This window comes from Chaetodon auriga, chromosome 15 (genome assembly GCF_051107435.1).
Source record: "Chaetodon auriga isolate fChaAug3 chromosome 15, fChaAug3.hap1, whole genome shotgun sequence".
NCBI classification, from domain to species: domain Eukaryota; kingdom Metazoa; phylum Chordata; class Actinopteri; order Chaetodontiformes; family Chaetodontidae; genus Chaetodon; species Chaetodon auriga.
Window position 1 is genome coordinate 9,646,240 of NC_135088.1, and position 16,633 is coordinate 9,662,872.

General features: G+C 42.4%; 2 protein-coding genes across 2 annotated transcripts in view; one reads left to right on the forward strand and one right to left on the reverse strand.

The window, feature by feature from the left end:
* f9b (coagulation factor IXb) overlaps positions 1–16,633 on the reverse strand; it is a 20,348-nt gene continuing 3,715 nt past the window's right edge. Inside the window, exons 2-8 of the mRNA XM_076750414.1 lie at positions 4,181–4,353; positions 4,054–4,078; positions 3,851–3,964; positions 3,048–3,179; positions 1,958–2,343; positions 1,596–1,740; positions 1–680 (exon numbers count right to left, since the gene is read on the reverse strand). Coding sequence (XP_076606529.1) covers positions 124–680; positions 1,596–1,740; positions 1,958–2,343; positions 3,048–3,179; positions 3,851–3,964; positions 4,054–4,078; positions 4,181–4,353 — 1,532 coding nt within the window. The 3' untranslated portion in view covers positions 1–123. The remainder of the gene's footprint in view (positions 681–1,595; positions 1,741–1,957; positions 2,344–3,047; positions 3,180–3,850; positions 3,965–4,053; positions 4,079–4,180; positions 4,354–16,633) is intronic.
* fgf13b (fibroblast growth factor 13b) overlaps positions 11,311–16,633 on the forward strand; it is a 19,386-nt gene continuing 14,063 nt past the window's right edge. Inside the window, exon 1 of the mRNA XM_076750416.1 lies at positions 11,311–11,536. Within this exon, the coding sequence (XP_076606531.1) occupies positions 11,488–11,536 (49 nt within the window). The 5' untranslated portion in view covers positions 11,311–11,487. The remainder of the gene's footprint in view (positions 11,537–16,633) is intronic.

The window sequence follows — 16,633 nt, forward strand, 5'->3', positions numbered from 1 at the left end:
GATATTTTAATGACATTTTATTATAGAATCAAATGAACATGAGTGACTGAATCTCGCTGGATTCAGTAGAGGAAAAACTTCCTCTAAACCAAACAAATCCCTGCACATGACTCCGTTTGTCAGTTAGTTAATTCGGATCCCTGTTGTCTGACTGATCCACGGGTAGTACCGTGAGACCCGAGTGTAGATGCCGAACTTCCCGTCCTTGGCACACTCTTCCCCCCAGCTGACGATGCCTGTCAGGAACCAAGTGCCTTTGTAATTGGTGGCATGTGGCCCTCCACTGTCCCCCTGGCATGAGTCCTTCTGTTCATTTTGGAAGCCAGCACAGAACATAAAGCGTGTGACGTGGTCCCGGCTGCTCTGTTTACAAGCCGTGCGGTCCACGTAGGGGACCTCCAGCTTCTGAAGCTTCGAGGCCTGGCGGCCAAGGAACTTTAATCGTCCCCAGCCGCTCACCAGAGAGCTGCTGGACTCCCTCAGTAGGTTCTCTGTGAAGTCTTTGGGGCCCAGGCAGATGGGACGCCGTTGGTTGGACAGCTCCACTGGATTGGCAAGCTTCAGTAGTGCAATATCATGGTTATACGGTGACCTCCTGTGATCGTACATGTGGTGGAGATGCTGCTCTGCCACCAAGTGGTCTCGCTCGTGACCCTCCACCTCATTCACATCGTGTTCACCTAGAAGTACAGATTTACATACAACATATGACTGTCTGTGCCATGAAATGTGTGTGATGTGTCCAGCAGCTTCTGGAGTCAAAGTTTAATTTACATGATTAAAGCAGGCAACATAAAATTGTGGGGAAACGCACAGCCAACAAAGTGCTGCCACTCATGAAGATTACATGTATATTGATGATTTCACCAACACTTTAACAGTATATGCAAGATTAAAAAAACTGTCAACACACACAGCCATTTCTGGGAAACCTTGCCAAGGTCCTCAGCTTCAAGATCAGCTCATTTTGGATAAATTCTCAGTACAGTGACATACATTATCAGGTCGTACATGTCCTAATGGGAATATGATAAATAACGATTGTGCTGGGCTAAAAAATACTCTTTTGGTTTAAGGGATGACGCAATATAAAGATTAAAAATAAATGATTTATGACCCAACTGAAATATAAATATGACGTTATATGCTTGGTCTCACAGGAACATCGCTGATGAATGAAATGCTTTGGGGAGCTGGCTCTTAAATCTCAAATGTCAGAGCTTCCAGGAATTCACCAACAACAAACAGGTTTCAGAACAGTCCCAGCTGGCAACTGCATTACCAAACAGTGATAAAAAGCTTTGATAAAAGCAGATTTTCACTGCTGGATTATCTATCTCAAGCATCTGTCAAGTATCTGCAAGTTGTTTTTTTATACATGAATTGTAACGGCTGCCTGGAGGATAGGGAAGTTGTGCTCTGGGAAATCATCAGCTGTGATTTGCAGCTTCTGGGATAAAACATGCAAATGACTGACATGGTCCGTTAAGACAAACATAACATCATGCAATGATTATGACCAGGGTGTCTGTACTTTAGAGATACAGATCAGAGATGTAGAATGTGAGCGTATAGAAAACATTAGTTTTTCTTACCCACTCTAACGAAGAAACCTTGTTTAGCGATTTTGGCCTGTGCCAGACAATGGGCAGCGGTGATGACCCATGATTCACTGAGCAGAGATCCTCCACAGAAAGGCTCCGCACTTTGAAGGGTGGCTGATTGAGACATCAGGGCCACCTGCAAACACACACATGAATACTTTAATGAGCACAAAATGATGATCCCACAGCTTGATCTTTTTTTCTTGCACAGGCCCCAAACTCCCTGCATCCTACATGTCCCATAATGCAACATGGTATCATCTTTTCTTAGGTGTTCTCCGCTTGGGTGATTCCTAACTGCATCCCATTTGCCTTCAACTCGTCCCATCTCTCCAGTCTGCATCCCACACTACCTGCCAAGGTATCTCTCCAGGGGTGGCCTCGTCGCCTCCCACAATCCTCTGGTCAGAGTTGTCCTGCTCTGTGATGGTGGGTAGCGTGGGGAAGAAAGACCAGAAGGACTGCTGCTTTGTCTCTGTGGGCGTTTCGGTGGCGCTGAATGGCTCCTCGCTGGGAGCCGACCTCACTGAACGAACTGCAGAGGCCACCGAGGCTTTGGAGGGGTCTGAATCATTAAGGAAGCCGAAGTAATCATACAGTGTCATATTGTAGTCAGAGTAGTCATCCTGCAGGGCGTCGCCGGAAGAGGTGTGTGTTGCTGACCGAACGTTTAATATGGATCTGGTGTCGGAGGTGGAGGAGGTGGAGGCCGAGCTCACACGACCACAGCTGAATTGTTCTGAGGGTAGAAATACAGGCAAAACAGAGTACATTTTCTGATCATACTTACATACTTTTAGTGAAGTAAAGTATTCAGAGCAGGAGTTTTAGTTGTAACAGAGTATTTTCACAGTACTGTTAGTGCTTTTAGTTAATCAAGAATCTGAATACTTCCATTCTAATGTGTATAATGTAGCAGCTGCAGCGGTGCTGGTTCTGGGTGGTTCTCTGGCTGGAGTCTTACAGTACCCATGTATTATGTTCTTTATTTGACAGCTATAAAGTGCGACGCACAGTTTATGAGCCAAGCTGCGATCCCTTAATGGGTACCAGGGGGATGAGAAATGTAACATGATGAGTTCAGCTTTCTGTCTTATTGCTGTTTAAAAGATGGCCTGTATATCACTCTCAATCTCTTATCTATGGCAGAGGGCGTTTATGTACAGTAGATGGCATCAGGACTTAATTTGAGCAAATAAAAAGTCACCGTGGTGTCAAATGTGGGTGTAGAGGATGAGACGGGTGCAGTCCAGCATCCATATTTGCACAATGGGGTTCTATGACTGTTCCCATTTGAGCAGAGGTAATGTCTGTAGTGCAGCGTTTAGAGTGTAAAGTATATACATTTGGGCCGTGTTGACAGTAAAAAATTAATTTTTAAATATAAAAACAACACCCGAACAATCCCTTAATGCTGTGTATGGTTCCATCATTTTGTTTTACCTGTTGGCACACAGGCCTTCCTGTCTGGTCCAAGCTGGTACCCGGCTGCACAGTGGCACACGACTTGCTCCGCCTGCATCACGCAGAAATGTGAACATCCACCGTTGTTGACTGAACACTGCTTGGACACCTCTGGATAAAGGCGGGAAAGCAGAATATATCTATGTTGCATGTTAGCACTCACACTGATGACATGCTTAAACTAGAAGGGCACCAGAGAGCGCAGACCTCCGCCAAGGCCACTAATCCATTCTTAAGAAGGAATTATGTCAAGATGTGGTTGTGCCCGAAGCCTCAGCATCTCAGCAGAGTTTGAACATTTTCCTTCATATCTCGGGTTGAGTTTATTGCTGACAATTTCACATCTGGATGTGAGGAAGTTGAGGATATTTTGTAGAATGATATGTGTGTATTTATGTTTGCAGTCACACCGTTGTTACAGTTGTACCAGTTATCCCATGAAATCACTGTCCCTGAACGCTCCACAATGAGCCATTATTTCTACAGTTGGCTATTTTTTGTCACTGCTGGACTTCTCTACCATCTACTGGCTTTTAAGATGTATGAGTTTATTCTGCCTGGGACAAATGCCATATCTCAAAATGTTAACGAAAGTCAATTGATCCGTGATTTGGATCTACTTCAAGTTTTAATGTGTTCTTCCTTTGCCAACGCTAAACCAGTCCACCAAGTTCAGTGAAAATTGGGCCAGAATTTTTAAGCAAACTGAACAGAAAACACAACCTCTTTGGCAGGGGATAGTGAAATGTCTGAGTTTGTCACATCCAGCCTGTCACACTCACCGATCTCACAGTTTTTGCCGCTGAAGTCTGGCTTGCACCAGCAAACATATGCGCTCATTCCGTCCTCACACACACCTCCATTTTGGCAGGGCGGTGGCTTACACTGGTCACCATCTACACACAAGTATGAAACATACACGCACAGGTTAAGAGGTGATGGTGTGCTTTAAATTCTGTGAGAACTTGTCTTTTACTTGTCTTACCGAGATAGCCGGCCCAGAATTCCATCTGAAAGACAAACATGGATGTTAACGAGGAAACTCAGAGCTCAGCTATGATACACACTTTCTTATAGTAGGAGAACGGTTCACTCGTGTGTGTGCAACCTACCGTTTTCTCGTCATTCTCAAACACCTCCCTGGCCTCCTCCATTGTGCAGATCTCCTCTCTACACTCCCGCTCCAGGTTGTCTTTGTAAAGAACTTCTTCAAGATGGCCGCTGTTGTACCTGCGCTTGCGAAGCAGCACCGTGGTTGCCGTCTGCTGGGACACAAATACAGCTCCTGAAAAGGTAGCAGAGGAGAAAGGTGAGAAATTACTGGAACATGTCTGACATTATTCTCCAGCAATGCTGTGGCCTACAACTTCAGCCCTGTTAGTGCTTATTTCCATTTTGGCAGATAGGCAACATTATAAGTATGCAGAATTACCTATTAGCAATACCTGTTTGCAACGCACCGATGGGTGTGCAGATGACTATAACTTGATTTACTTGGAAGAAAACTGAAAATCTTGTTGATTCTGAGACAAGTTTTAAAGTATATGGAGCATCTTTGTTTCTGATTTCTATGATAATCTACAGTCATTTATTCACAAATTGTGGGAATCAGGAGCTAAAGGTTTTAAAGTCGTGCATCTCTACCTGGCTGACCAAATCATTTAGTGGCATCTTGTGGTGAGGTTGCAGATTGCAACCAACTGACTCAGCTGAGATCAGCAGCATTACTTCTATCTTATTCCACGAAGCTCAAAGCGACACACTTTGCCATACTTTGAATAAACAACATCGTCACCATGTAGACAGGTGGCAGATAAATGGGTTATGTTGTAGGACTGGTCCCTGTCTTTGTTTCCACCTCTGATCAAAATTTCTAGTCCTGTGATCAAGTGTAGATTTTTGAGAGATGTCACTTTAAGACTTTGAGGTGAGAGATCAGGCCTTTAAAATGATCCGATGGTCAACCAACCTGACCACCAGCCTTTTCCTATATTTTCACATCTCTGACCTTTGGCTGCCTTCTCAATCCATTCCCTGCTCCTGCCGTTTACCTTTGTTTTCCTCTGGGATTTCAGCGGGCAGTCCATACACCTCCAGCAGCAAACCAGCAATGAAAGCCAGTAAACAAACTCTGGCCATCTTGTCGTTGTCAGTTCTCTGTCTGCTTTGGGCTTTAGAGTCAAAGCCTGAAGTCAGTGCTCGAGAGACAGATCCACCACTCCAAAGTACAGCCGCACACTGTTTACTCACCTGGGAGGTAGAGTGTGTGTGTGTTCACATTTGTATATGTGTGTGTGTGTGTGTGTGTGTGTGTATGTGTGTGAGAGAGAGAGTAAGGACAGGAAGAGAGTTTGGGGGATTTTGGATGTGTGTGTGTGTACAAGAAAGAGAGAGAAGTATAAAACTTGAAAAGCAGATGAATTTATTCAGTCATGTCAGATTGAAATTGAGCAAGAGCAAATATTGACTGATGAGAAAGAAGTACATTTCTGGACATAGTTTTGTGTGTGTGTGTGTGTGTGTGTGTGTGTGTGTGTGTGTGTGTATTTGATGACATTACCAGCTGTTAACCATGTTGTTTATCATGATGAGTCTTGTCTGATAAGCAGCTTTTCCAGCATGGCTTACGTGATGTTTCAAATGGAGTAAACACACATGCATGCACGTACACACACTCACACAGAGTTGTGTTTCAGTCATTTTTGAGGACATTACATAGACTTACGTTCATTTAATTTAACCATAACCATAACTGCTCACACAAAACACAGATGCTTGGACTCTCACTGACTTCATATACGCTGGCCCAAACTTGAGCCTACTTAGTTTTAACCTGAATCTAATTCTGATCTTAAAGAGTTTCAGAGAGGATGTAACAAATAAAATTCCTTTTACAATCAAAAAGCTAAATTTATTAGCAACAAATGGCATACTTTCATGATTTAATACACTCAGGTTTTTTCTCTTCTTATTTGATTTGGTATGACCAGTAGCTTTGGTGGCTAATGCTAGCAAAACTAAATGGATATTGTTGTGTAACAAGTGATTTTTCTGACTAATCTGTATTTATGGTAGAGTTAGACAATGCTTAGTTACCATTTTACCCTACTTATCGCTTGTGGCAACAGTTGCAGCTGTCTAGCAAAATGTACAAAAGCTTGTTTTCACTGTTAATTCAAGTCTTAATCCTCAAACAGCCTTTTGAAGAAGTGAAAACCAGTCAAAATTTGCTCAAGTCCCCCCCCCCCCCCCCACACACACACAATGTGTGCAGACTTTAAATTGTATCACCATTTGAGTGGACAAATGCTGCTGTAAATCCAGGCAGGCAAATCAGCTTAAAGTCATTTAGAAACACCAGAAAATACATTAAAAAGTGCCGCAATTTACACACTGAAGTAGAGAACACCTGGACTCCATGCTTGATCTTGGGTATTGACGGCTGTTTGATTAAACTGAGTTACACAGGGTGTGGCTGCGGACAAATCACTGTGACTGACAGCCAGGTCGGCTGGCCTTGAGCCAGCAGCTCCTTGGCAGCAGCGGCCTTGTGTTGACTTATTGGCTGAGGATGATTTAAATGGGGTGAGGGGGAGCTGCATCCCTCTTTTTAACGCAGCTTATGCAATCATTAAATTCATCCCCCTTGCAAACTATAGACAGCGGAAAGAAAAATAGCCTGGGAATTTGAACAATTAGCCCGATCGCCGCCCCTTTGCTAACAATTATGATTAAATCACTCCCTGTTGATTAGTGTCCTGTGGGACCAGATCTGTCCGTGCCGTCAACGGCAGCTCGGCAGTCAATGACGTCAAGCATCTGAGACGTAAATGTACACAGAGAGGAAAGCAAAGTGGGTTAATACCAGAGCAGGCGTGCTGGTGGACAGAGCTTGTCCCCAGTGTACAGAATCCAGTCCAGACTGTGTACTGTTACATGACTGCTGATCAAATTTAAGTAAATCTAGTATTTTTGCCTGGAAGTCGATTACATCAGCCTTTATATAATCTAACTGTCTTTATTGTGAACAGGCTGCAACTGGTGAGGAAAAACTATTTGAGGTAAAAACATGCATTAAAAAGCTTGCAATATAGTGAATGTTCTACAAATCATGGCTCCAATCACAGCCAACAACAAAATATGGGAAGTTTAGTCACCCACAATTAATCAGATGAAGATTTCTATTCATTTCTCAGTCAGTATTGTGTGTGGTGCGGTGTATCTTCACAGAATATTATCTTGGAGGTTTGGGTGTTAACTCCTCAGCGAGTTGAGTCAGAAGAATGGATGACGATGCAGTGATGAGGACTCTGGGCTCTGGACGCAGGGCTGGGATCAAGTCAATTTTTTCATGTCACCCTGTCATCAATCAATACAGACGTGTCCTCTCTCCTTCCCAGTTTAATCATACAGCTGTTTTGCCGCCAGTGTGTGACTCATGAGGTCAATGTCTGTCATTCCTGCCCCCTCACCAACACTGAGAGTTGTGTAGCTGACCTCAGATCAGTTCACAAAGCAGAGGAATTATTTTTACTGGCAGGTGACTTGTATCCCCGAGGATTTGTCAGGGTTTTTCTAAATGAGCTCCTACACTGTTAATTTGGAGTTGAATACATAATGAGGGGTATTTCACCAATGACAAGAACATATTCCAGAGGCAGTTTAATTAAATACCTCTCCTATGCCACACCTCTCATTATCCGACTTGGTATGATTTGATTAACGTAACGCGCCTGTTACACAAAAGAGGACAATAAAAGTTGATAGTTACCGAATGGAAAAAAAAAAAAAAAAAAAAGAATTAAATTTGAAATGTAATTTTACAAGTAAATTTCCAATGAGGGCCCTGTCTGTTTGCATGAATTCTGACGGGAACAGGAGCACATATGTGGCACTAATAGAGCAGCTGGTCCCAGAACAGTAATCCTTCAGGGGAGGCTTTGGCAGCGAGCCAGCTGTGCTTTGGTCTGCTGGTTCAGTTAGTAGCTGCAGTCAAAGAACCACTATGACTTGACGTCACAGAGGCGTTACACAACAGTCACAGAAACTTGTCATATGAGACAATGCAATCAATGCTGTGAGTAAGATTTGCAAACAGCACGACCCTGTAAGCTGCGGTCGTCAGTTAGGGAACATAAGTCTTCAATAAAACACAGTGACATCATTGCTGCACTTCACTGATTAAAAATCTTCAGTGCAAGGGGGAAAGGTGACTTTTTCAATATTATGCCCGTATTTTTTATATAGTATTTATTTATTTTTAAGCAATTCAAAACCACTTTATTTGCAAAGTGTAAGACGGCACGTACAGGACCTCAATAGGAATTGTCAAACAGTGTAAGATGAAATTAGTTAAGCTTTAAGTATTACAGAAGTCTCATTAAGATCAAGATCTCTTTTGCAAGAGAGACTTAAAAACTAATTACATATATACAAGACAATTCAGCCACACACTTACATCCTGAGAGGACGAATCAGGACACACAGAACCTGTCTGTGGGACAACTCTTTAATCTCACCTTCTTCCGGCAGAAATAACAGCTGTAACAGTGGTAACTTCCAACTCTGCTTAAAACATCTGCATAAACTAGGTCTTCTGAAATGAATTCCTGACGCAGAAACAAACAAAACTGGGGCTACTTCCAGCAGGCCAGTCCTGTTGTGCCATATAACTGCCTGATGTAGGTTAACAGAAGAAACTAAATTTATCTCTGACCCAACTTCTTCACATTGCATGCTAACAAAACGAAGCCTTTAGGACGATCTTGTCAAATGGACTTGAGCTGAATGATGCTGCAGGCAGAGGAGAGGAGAGGAGAGGAGAGGAGAGGAGAGTCTGACGCTGAGCAGATATGTAAAAGAACAAAAGATGGTATTTAACATTTTACTGTTATTAGAAACAGGGTTGTATGATGTGATTGATGTCCCTGCAGGACATGAAGTCATTGTCAGTTTCATGGACATCGTGCTGTTGTTTCGTGAGTGAATGACAGTGACTGTGTGAAGGAGGTTTGTTGGGTGTTGTTTAGAGAAAACAGTGACAGGCTACAATCCCATTTTTACCTCAAGAGAAATACACTACACCCAATAATAAGCATGAAGCTGTCTTATATAAACGCTGACAGAGACTTCAGATAATCTGAAACACACTGACACAGGATAAAATCTAAGTGTGTCCAACTATTTTCCAGCACAAATTGATTAAATGATCAATAAACTGCCTCATTTGCATAGTGTTACACTGCTGAGTTTGCAGATGGATCTATGTTTATCGGATTGAAGACAACCTTGTGAATATGGTGACCTTGTTTAAGTCAGTAAGACCTGAAGTGTGCATCCTACTACAAGAAGATGTTACCTCAGTATTTAGATAGAGACTCACAGAATTAACAATTATCATCTTTTTAAAATTTAACTGCAGATTGGACAGATTACTGGAAGAACTTGAATAATTATCTATTGGCATTTTTAATAGCTGATGACTTAAAGTGAGGAACCTGCAATCCTTTATTAATAAGTTAAGAGTCTATTAGCAGGTTGGAGCCACTTCTAACATTGCAGATGGAAAGATGGAAAATAACATTTTAAAAGAGGTACAGCAGTGTATAAGTGCAAGGCAAAGTGCAAAAGTTGCAGGCGTGTATCAGGACGGTCACAGCTAGTTAAAAGCTAAAGTGAAGACATGGTTTCTTGTAAAAATATTTAGTGAGCTGGCTTCCCTGAAATCTTTATGTAGTGTGTTCCAGAGCTCTGAGGCATAATTGACGCCGACATTGGCATCCCCAATTTTCTTTCAGCTGTTGCTGGGAACCTCCAATAAACCAGCAGCAGATGACTGCAGTGTTCTTGAAGGCCAATAATGAACAATACAAGCCACTAGTAACTCATTAATACCTTAATGAGTCATCAGTGCCTCATTTTCAAATAATCCATCACACAAATAGATCATAAAAAGTCATTAATAAACAGAGGTTGTTCATTTCAGGCTTTCTAAAGAGCCATCAGAGAACACTCACCTGCAAGTATTAATATTATCAGAGGAATAAATATTTTAATGACATCCATTAAGTCTGCGGTTGTAAATGCGAACACCTTGTTAATAAGAGGAGGAGGTGTAGAGTGCTTCCTTAAAGAACAAAACGACCACAACCTGCTGCAAAACTGAGCTATAAACCATTCCTGAGCTATTTACAGCCGTTAATTAAGCTATGAGTTACAGCCCTCTAAAAAGGAAGCCTTATAGGAAAGAAGCGTCTTTAATTATATACGCACAGGATGTCTGATTGGAAAGATGGAAGAGTAAGGCTGAATCCCATTTCTCTTTTCTACCCCTACCCCTTAGCCCTACCCCTTGTCCCTTGCCCCTTGAAACCTAGTGCCAAGGGGTAGGGCCGAAAGTCAACCCCTCCGAATTGGGACACCCCTTCGACAATCGCGTACGTCATCAGTAGTCGCCGCTGCCTCTTACGTAGGCAGATGCGACAAGTGTTTGCCGGAGATCTCGAGGAATCATGCCGTCTGCTGCTGTGGTAATCTCTGTTGCGTGGGCTATTGGGATCTTTTTACGGTTGTCTGCTGCTAGTCGGAGGAATGAAAGAAGAGACGCCTTCGACGCCTGGGAATGCTGGTGGATCGTTGAGAGATTTTCATCAGGGCTGCCCACAGAGCACCGCTAGTGGCATTCAGCCTGGCAACGGTAACCACGTAACTGAAGCCTCGGCTACTATCGATTTTTTCGGGGGATTTTTTACGAGGAAAATGACCACTACACATTGAAACAACGTTAAAATAGACAATAAAGTGGATTTCGTACATTTTAAAACTTTATTCATGGAGAAAATACTTACATTTGTGGACTTCTTTAGTTGCGGAAGCAGCCATCTTGCCGGTCTTGCAAGGCATTCTGGGAAATCTGTCGTACCCCTCCGTTTGGAGTGTGCCTCGGAAAAATCTCCATTTGGAGGGGTACATAGCCCTACCACTTCCCCCTACCCCTCCGTCATAATGGGAATTGGGACACCCCTACCCCTCCACGTGAACGCGCAAAACGGAGGGGTAGGGCCAAGGGGGAGGGCCAAGGGGTGAAATGGGATTCAGCCTTAGTTTACCGCCTTGCGTGCGCACACTTTCGTGTCATCTGTCTTTGTCTCTCAATGTGCGCGAGCCAGTGCCGTTTTTGCGCGCGCACGACTGGGAGCGCTCCTGCTGGTTTATGGTGACATCCGGCACACAACAGGCTCTCAAACGGAGCGCAGAGGGACACAGAGAGGGACAGACCAGCAGGAGGGACTGCTGGCCGCCGTTTGCGAAGACGGGAAAGAAAAAAAAAAAAAAAAAAAGCTGAAGAGGATGAAAAAGTAAAATCCTGCATCTCTCACCTGAAGTTTGATTCAACAAGCAGCAGCAGCGGCAGTGCTCCATGAGCGGAAAAACGAAAAGCAAAGAGGATAAAGACCATGCCGCCAAGGGTGAGTGATGATGAACCCGAGTCAGATACAGGGAGGGATGTAATTTTATTGATTTATTTATTAATTTATTCGTTCATTGCCAGCACAAATGAAGGAATATCTGCTGAAGCTTTGCTGAGATCAGAATGCTGGCCACTTATTCCCATTGTCCCCAACAGTCCAGGGTACCAGACATACAAATTGGACTACTTTAAAACCGGTGGACGTATGTCCCAAAATATAAGCTGTAAAAAATCCTCCAGAAAATTGCATTTATAGATGGTGCACGTTGTAAACTGCATGTTTTCTCTGCATGGCTCTTGCAGCTTGTAGCCTGATTACAGACTCAGGAGGGGTCCGTGAACCTTACATGGTGCTTATTACATTGTGCTCAAGATGAAACATCCAATTTCCGTACGTCGAGCTTGTGAAATCACTAACACAGGCTGGTGCTTCCCCCACAGAAGGGTTACTGGCTCTCAGATGTAATTTCTGCAGCGCGCACGCACAAATTCATTTTCTCGCCCCTGGACAGCAATAAAATTGACGCGCGATACACCGCAAAGGAAACTGGGAAACTATCATTGCCATGGAGACAAAAAAGGGAGTTGCCCGCATGCTGAGCGCGAGCATTCATCATACTGTATGCACGTGACAAGTACTCATTCATAAAAAGCAGAAATATGTCGCGTGCAGGGGTGTTTAATGAAAATGCTGTGAGGCTAATCACAGTGGCTTTTATAAATACTCTTTCTCATCCCATAAACAATATTTATATTTTCCCTAAAAATGTTTCTTTACATTCATTCCGATGATTTCAAGTGGAGGTTTTAGTTTACTCAGTCAACCATTCATCATGGCTTCAGTAGGAGTTTAACTCATTGGAGGTCTGCTGCCCTGGCAATGCCTGCAGTGCACAGCTGTGGAGCGAGAACATAAAGTTTGAAGAGAGCAGCTGGCTCTTTTAAGGGTCGAAAACTGTGCTGACTGCCGGACGATAAATGCAATGATAGTGATTACAATCAGAAAACAAGAGCTACACATTCATACAGTACATGCAACTGGATTCAAACAAATATTGATTAAATGTCAAATTAGTTAGACTGTGTCTCGCGCAATGGAGGGAAATCTATGAACAGGAAGTAACAAAGTAATTCATCTTGCAAACAACACACATAAAGTCCACAAGAGTAAAAGTAAAAATGAAAGTGGAAAAAACACATAGCCTCAGACAGTAAAGTATAGTCCTTGTGTAGTGTACTGCTCATTAATGGAAGAGGGAAGTATTATTATCAGAATATTGCAAAAATAAAAATAGAAATATTCAGGCAAGCGCTGGATGTCAGTTAAACTTGGGCTGCGATGGAACGGTGCCTGAAGGGGTTGTTACAAAAAGGTTAACTACAGCTAACTACGAGCGGCAGAATAGTAATAAACCTTATTTATGGAAACATTTAAACCTAAAGGATGCAAAGCAAACACATCAATATACAGAAAAAGCTATAAAACCCAGCCAATAAACAAGAGGGGGTGATTTATAAGACAATAAATCCCCTGAGAGGCCAGAACAATAATAACCCCTGCACAGTGGAGTGGATTTCAGTACAACAGTCCTGTCATAAATACTGCCTTCGTGAAAGTTATGATTGTGACTGAGGCACAGCTGATTTAACACGTTTTTGATAGAGTTTTTTTTGCCACATGTATAAGGTGAACCGATATTAGCACTTAAAGTATAATGCAGCATAGTACACCTTCCCCACAAAGTACAGTCTCAAAACATACCATCATAGTCTCAATGAAATGATGGAACATTTCAAGTAACGCAGTGTTTGTTGAAACAGTAGTGCATTGCATGACTGAGCTCTTACGGAGGCCACTTTCATGATGCTGAATAGTTCACTTCTTGAGTCAGTAACTTAAAACAACACAAGATAACAGAGACAAAGACAATAGTAACGTTTTCAATTACAATCGCAGAAATATGTCAAGTCTGTTGCACTTTCCGACTAAAATATCTTCAGCTAAGACTCCCTCCCTCCAGGGTGTACAGACATGCAGGGTTATATGTCATCTTGTACTGTTCTGTATATAATAATGGTGGTGTTAAGGATTAAGTTTGAGGTAGAACAAGAACTCATTAACATCTTGTTCTTAAAGAGATTTGGCTTATAAATGTAATGTGTGTGTGTGTGTGTGTGTGTGTGTGTGTGTGGGTTCACATAAAGGCAGCAGGAGAGGATTCACCACAGAGACACTATTGTTAATTAACCCTGATTGTGACACAGCAATATGGCAGCAGAGGTCAACACTGCACAGCACTGACGGTCGATCCAGCACATCACCGAACCTCACCTGACGTTTCACTGATGTAGTGATATCAGAACCTAACAAGCACAAAACTTAAAGAGCTGATTGCTGCTTATTTTTACATTTATTCGACTCCTTTAAGTCTAGTAAGGTCAGTCAGTTGGTCTGTCTGTCCGTATTTCAGACTTAAATATCTCAACAACTATGGGATGCAATGCCAACAAACGTTGTACAAACACACGCGCCCCCCTCAGGGAGAACTGTGAGGACTTTGGTGAGCCCCTGACTTTTATAACACCATCGTTCAGTTTGTTTTAGTTGCTTTTGTTTAGGGTCAAATGCCTGCAAAACTAACTCCCATGGACGTTGTGCTTAGAGCTAATTAGCTAATGCTAAGACACTACACTAAGACGGTAAACATGGGAAATGGATTTCATCTAAATGGAGTGCGTTTATATGCTTTTCTAGTTTACTGACCACTCAAAGCACTTTACAACACATCACCATTTACCCATTCACACACTGATGGCATAGGTTGCTGTGGAGGGGGCCAACTTTCTCATCATGCACTGCTTTCTATCCAAAGCGCCCCACGATGAATCTATCCCCACTGACAAACACACACACACAAACACACACACACCAATTTGGTATTCATTATGTTGCCCAAGGACACTTTGACATGCAGACTGGAGGGGTCAGAGATTGAACCACTGAACTTCTCACCACCGCCAGCCCACAGTGATAAACATACCTGCCAAACATAAATAAAGTGATAAAGAAGAATGTAATTGCATACCTGTTCAAGGCGACGGTGTGGCTATAATACAGCCACACAGAGCTGGTAGTGAGGCTGTTTTTTATTATTGTATACTTTGTGAGTAACTATATCATAATTAGGGCATTGTATCAAATACTTGTTGAGATGTTTAGATGTAATCATGAGAAAAAACACTTAATATGAAGGCAGATTTTTTAAAAAAAATGATTTTCATTATGTCACAAATGTCACTGACAGAGAAAACTTTCTGGAATATTTGCACCAACAGATACACGTTACTTCCTGCCCACAGTTAACAAGAGAAAAACGGCTCTGTCTTCCTAAGGCTGTATAATTTGTGAGCACAATGACAGCGTGATGGAAAAAGTGGAACATTTCATGTCAAATGTGTCCACCTTAGCTGTGGCTCCTGGTGTCAGCCTAGTCCACCTTTTGTCCTGCCATATGCTACAGTAGATGAGGTCTGTCATGGACTGGGACACCTGGGAGTCCGGATAAAAATAGAAGCGTGACAGTGATGTGATGGAAGTTTTTAATGCACCAAAACTTTTTCTGTGTGGTCAGCCATGAGGTCTGATGAAAGCTTTGAAATGTTTTCCCTTTTTTTTTTCTTTCTTCTGTTCTGCTGACATCCTTAGAAATTTTGATACAATGTAAATATACATGTGGCAGTAAAAACAATGCATTCTTGTTGTTGTTGTTGTTGTTACAGCTAATTTTCTTGTGTTTGTGTGTTTGAACTCTTGCTTTCTCGCTATTCCCACAACCTCCCATTTTCTTTGTTATCTGATGATATGGCGCCATCTAGTGGCTGATAATTCAAATCACTGTTAGTGAATGACAGCTGATGGTGTCCAAATCTGGAGGTAAACACAAGTGAGGTTTTTTTTTTTTTTTTTTTTTTTTTTTTTTTTTTAATTATTATTTATTTATTTTTCTTAATAGACTTCAGTGATTGGATACTGGCTACCTGCCCAGACCGTTGGCCTGGGAGCCTTTTACAAAACATACCTGCTGGCATCTTTGTGGTTTGCTATTTCAAGCCAAGGCTATAAAAGCTATTTTGGGAGGTGTTATGTGTTATCTCAGTTCAGCTGAGACAAAAGGAGGAAAGACAGAAAGAAATACAGTGAAACACAGGCTCACAGCGGCCCAGTCGGTCCATCAGCTTGATCTAATAGAGTCATTTCCTTATCACAGGAAGCTGGTATAATGATACAATTATGTGGGCAAAAACAACAATAACATTGCTTCCCTAAAAAGACTGTCTTTTGTAGCCCCACAGAGATTTGGAAAATCAGAACGAGAAGCACATTTATTTGCAAGGATAACTTTGATGTTTCTCCTTGTATGAGCTTTACTTTTGAAGCTGCTGAGTGTGCATGTTCTCCAGCTACATCCTGCTTCACTGCCTTCGGCGGCTTTTATAGGCTCCCGCCCCGCAGTGTATAGACACTCTGCAATCTGAAATAATTTCTGTGTCATCTCTGTAATATGGATGCCGCTGTGTTTGAACAGGCTGCCTCTCAGGAAGCACTGCAACAGCACAACAGTGTAATGGGCTGATAAGACGTGGCCGTCTGGAGTCTGTGTGTAATTCTGGACTACATGGCCACATTACTCTGAGTGTGCTTACTATATAATGTGCTATGATGGTGCGCACTGAGGATAGCCCACAGACCTGCTGAGAGATAGAGTGCCAAGCCATTAGTGTGTGTACATATGTGTGTGTTTGTGCGTGTGTGTGCAGTGTGAGTTTGTATTTTAAAAATCCTTTGAATCAGGGACATTTCATTAGTTCTTTCTTTTTTCCAAGATACTGTAGATGGCGTTATAGGTTGTATTTGTTTATGATTACAGCCTCAACATACAACCTTTAAGTAGCTTTTAGGTTGTTTAAATCACCTTAGTCCAGTGTGAAAGCATCATATATCATCTGTACCGTCTTCTTCCAGCTTTTAATTGAAGCTATGTGATGAGCCACTGGACCGTTCCATCAAATGGAAATAGTCTTGCTATCGAGTGCA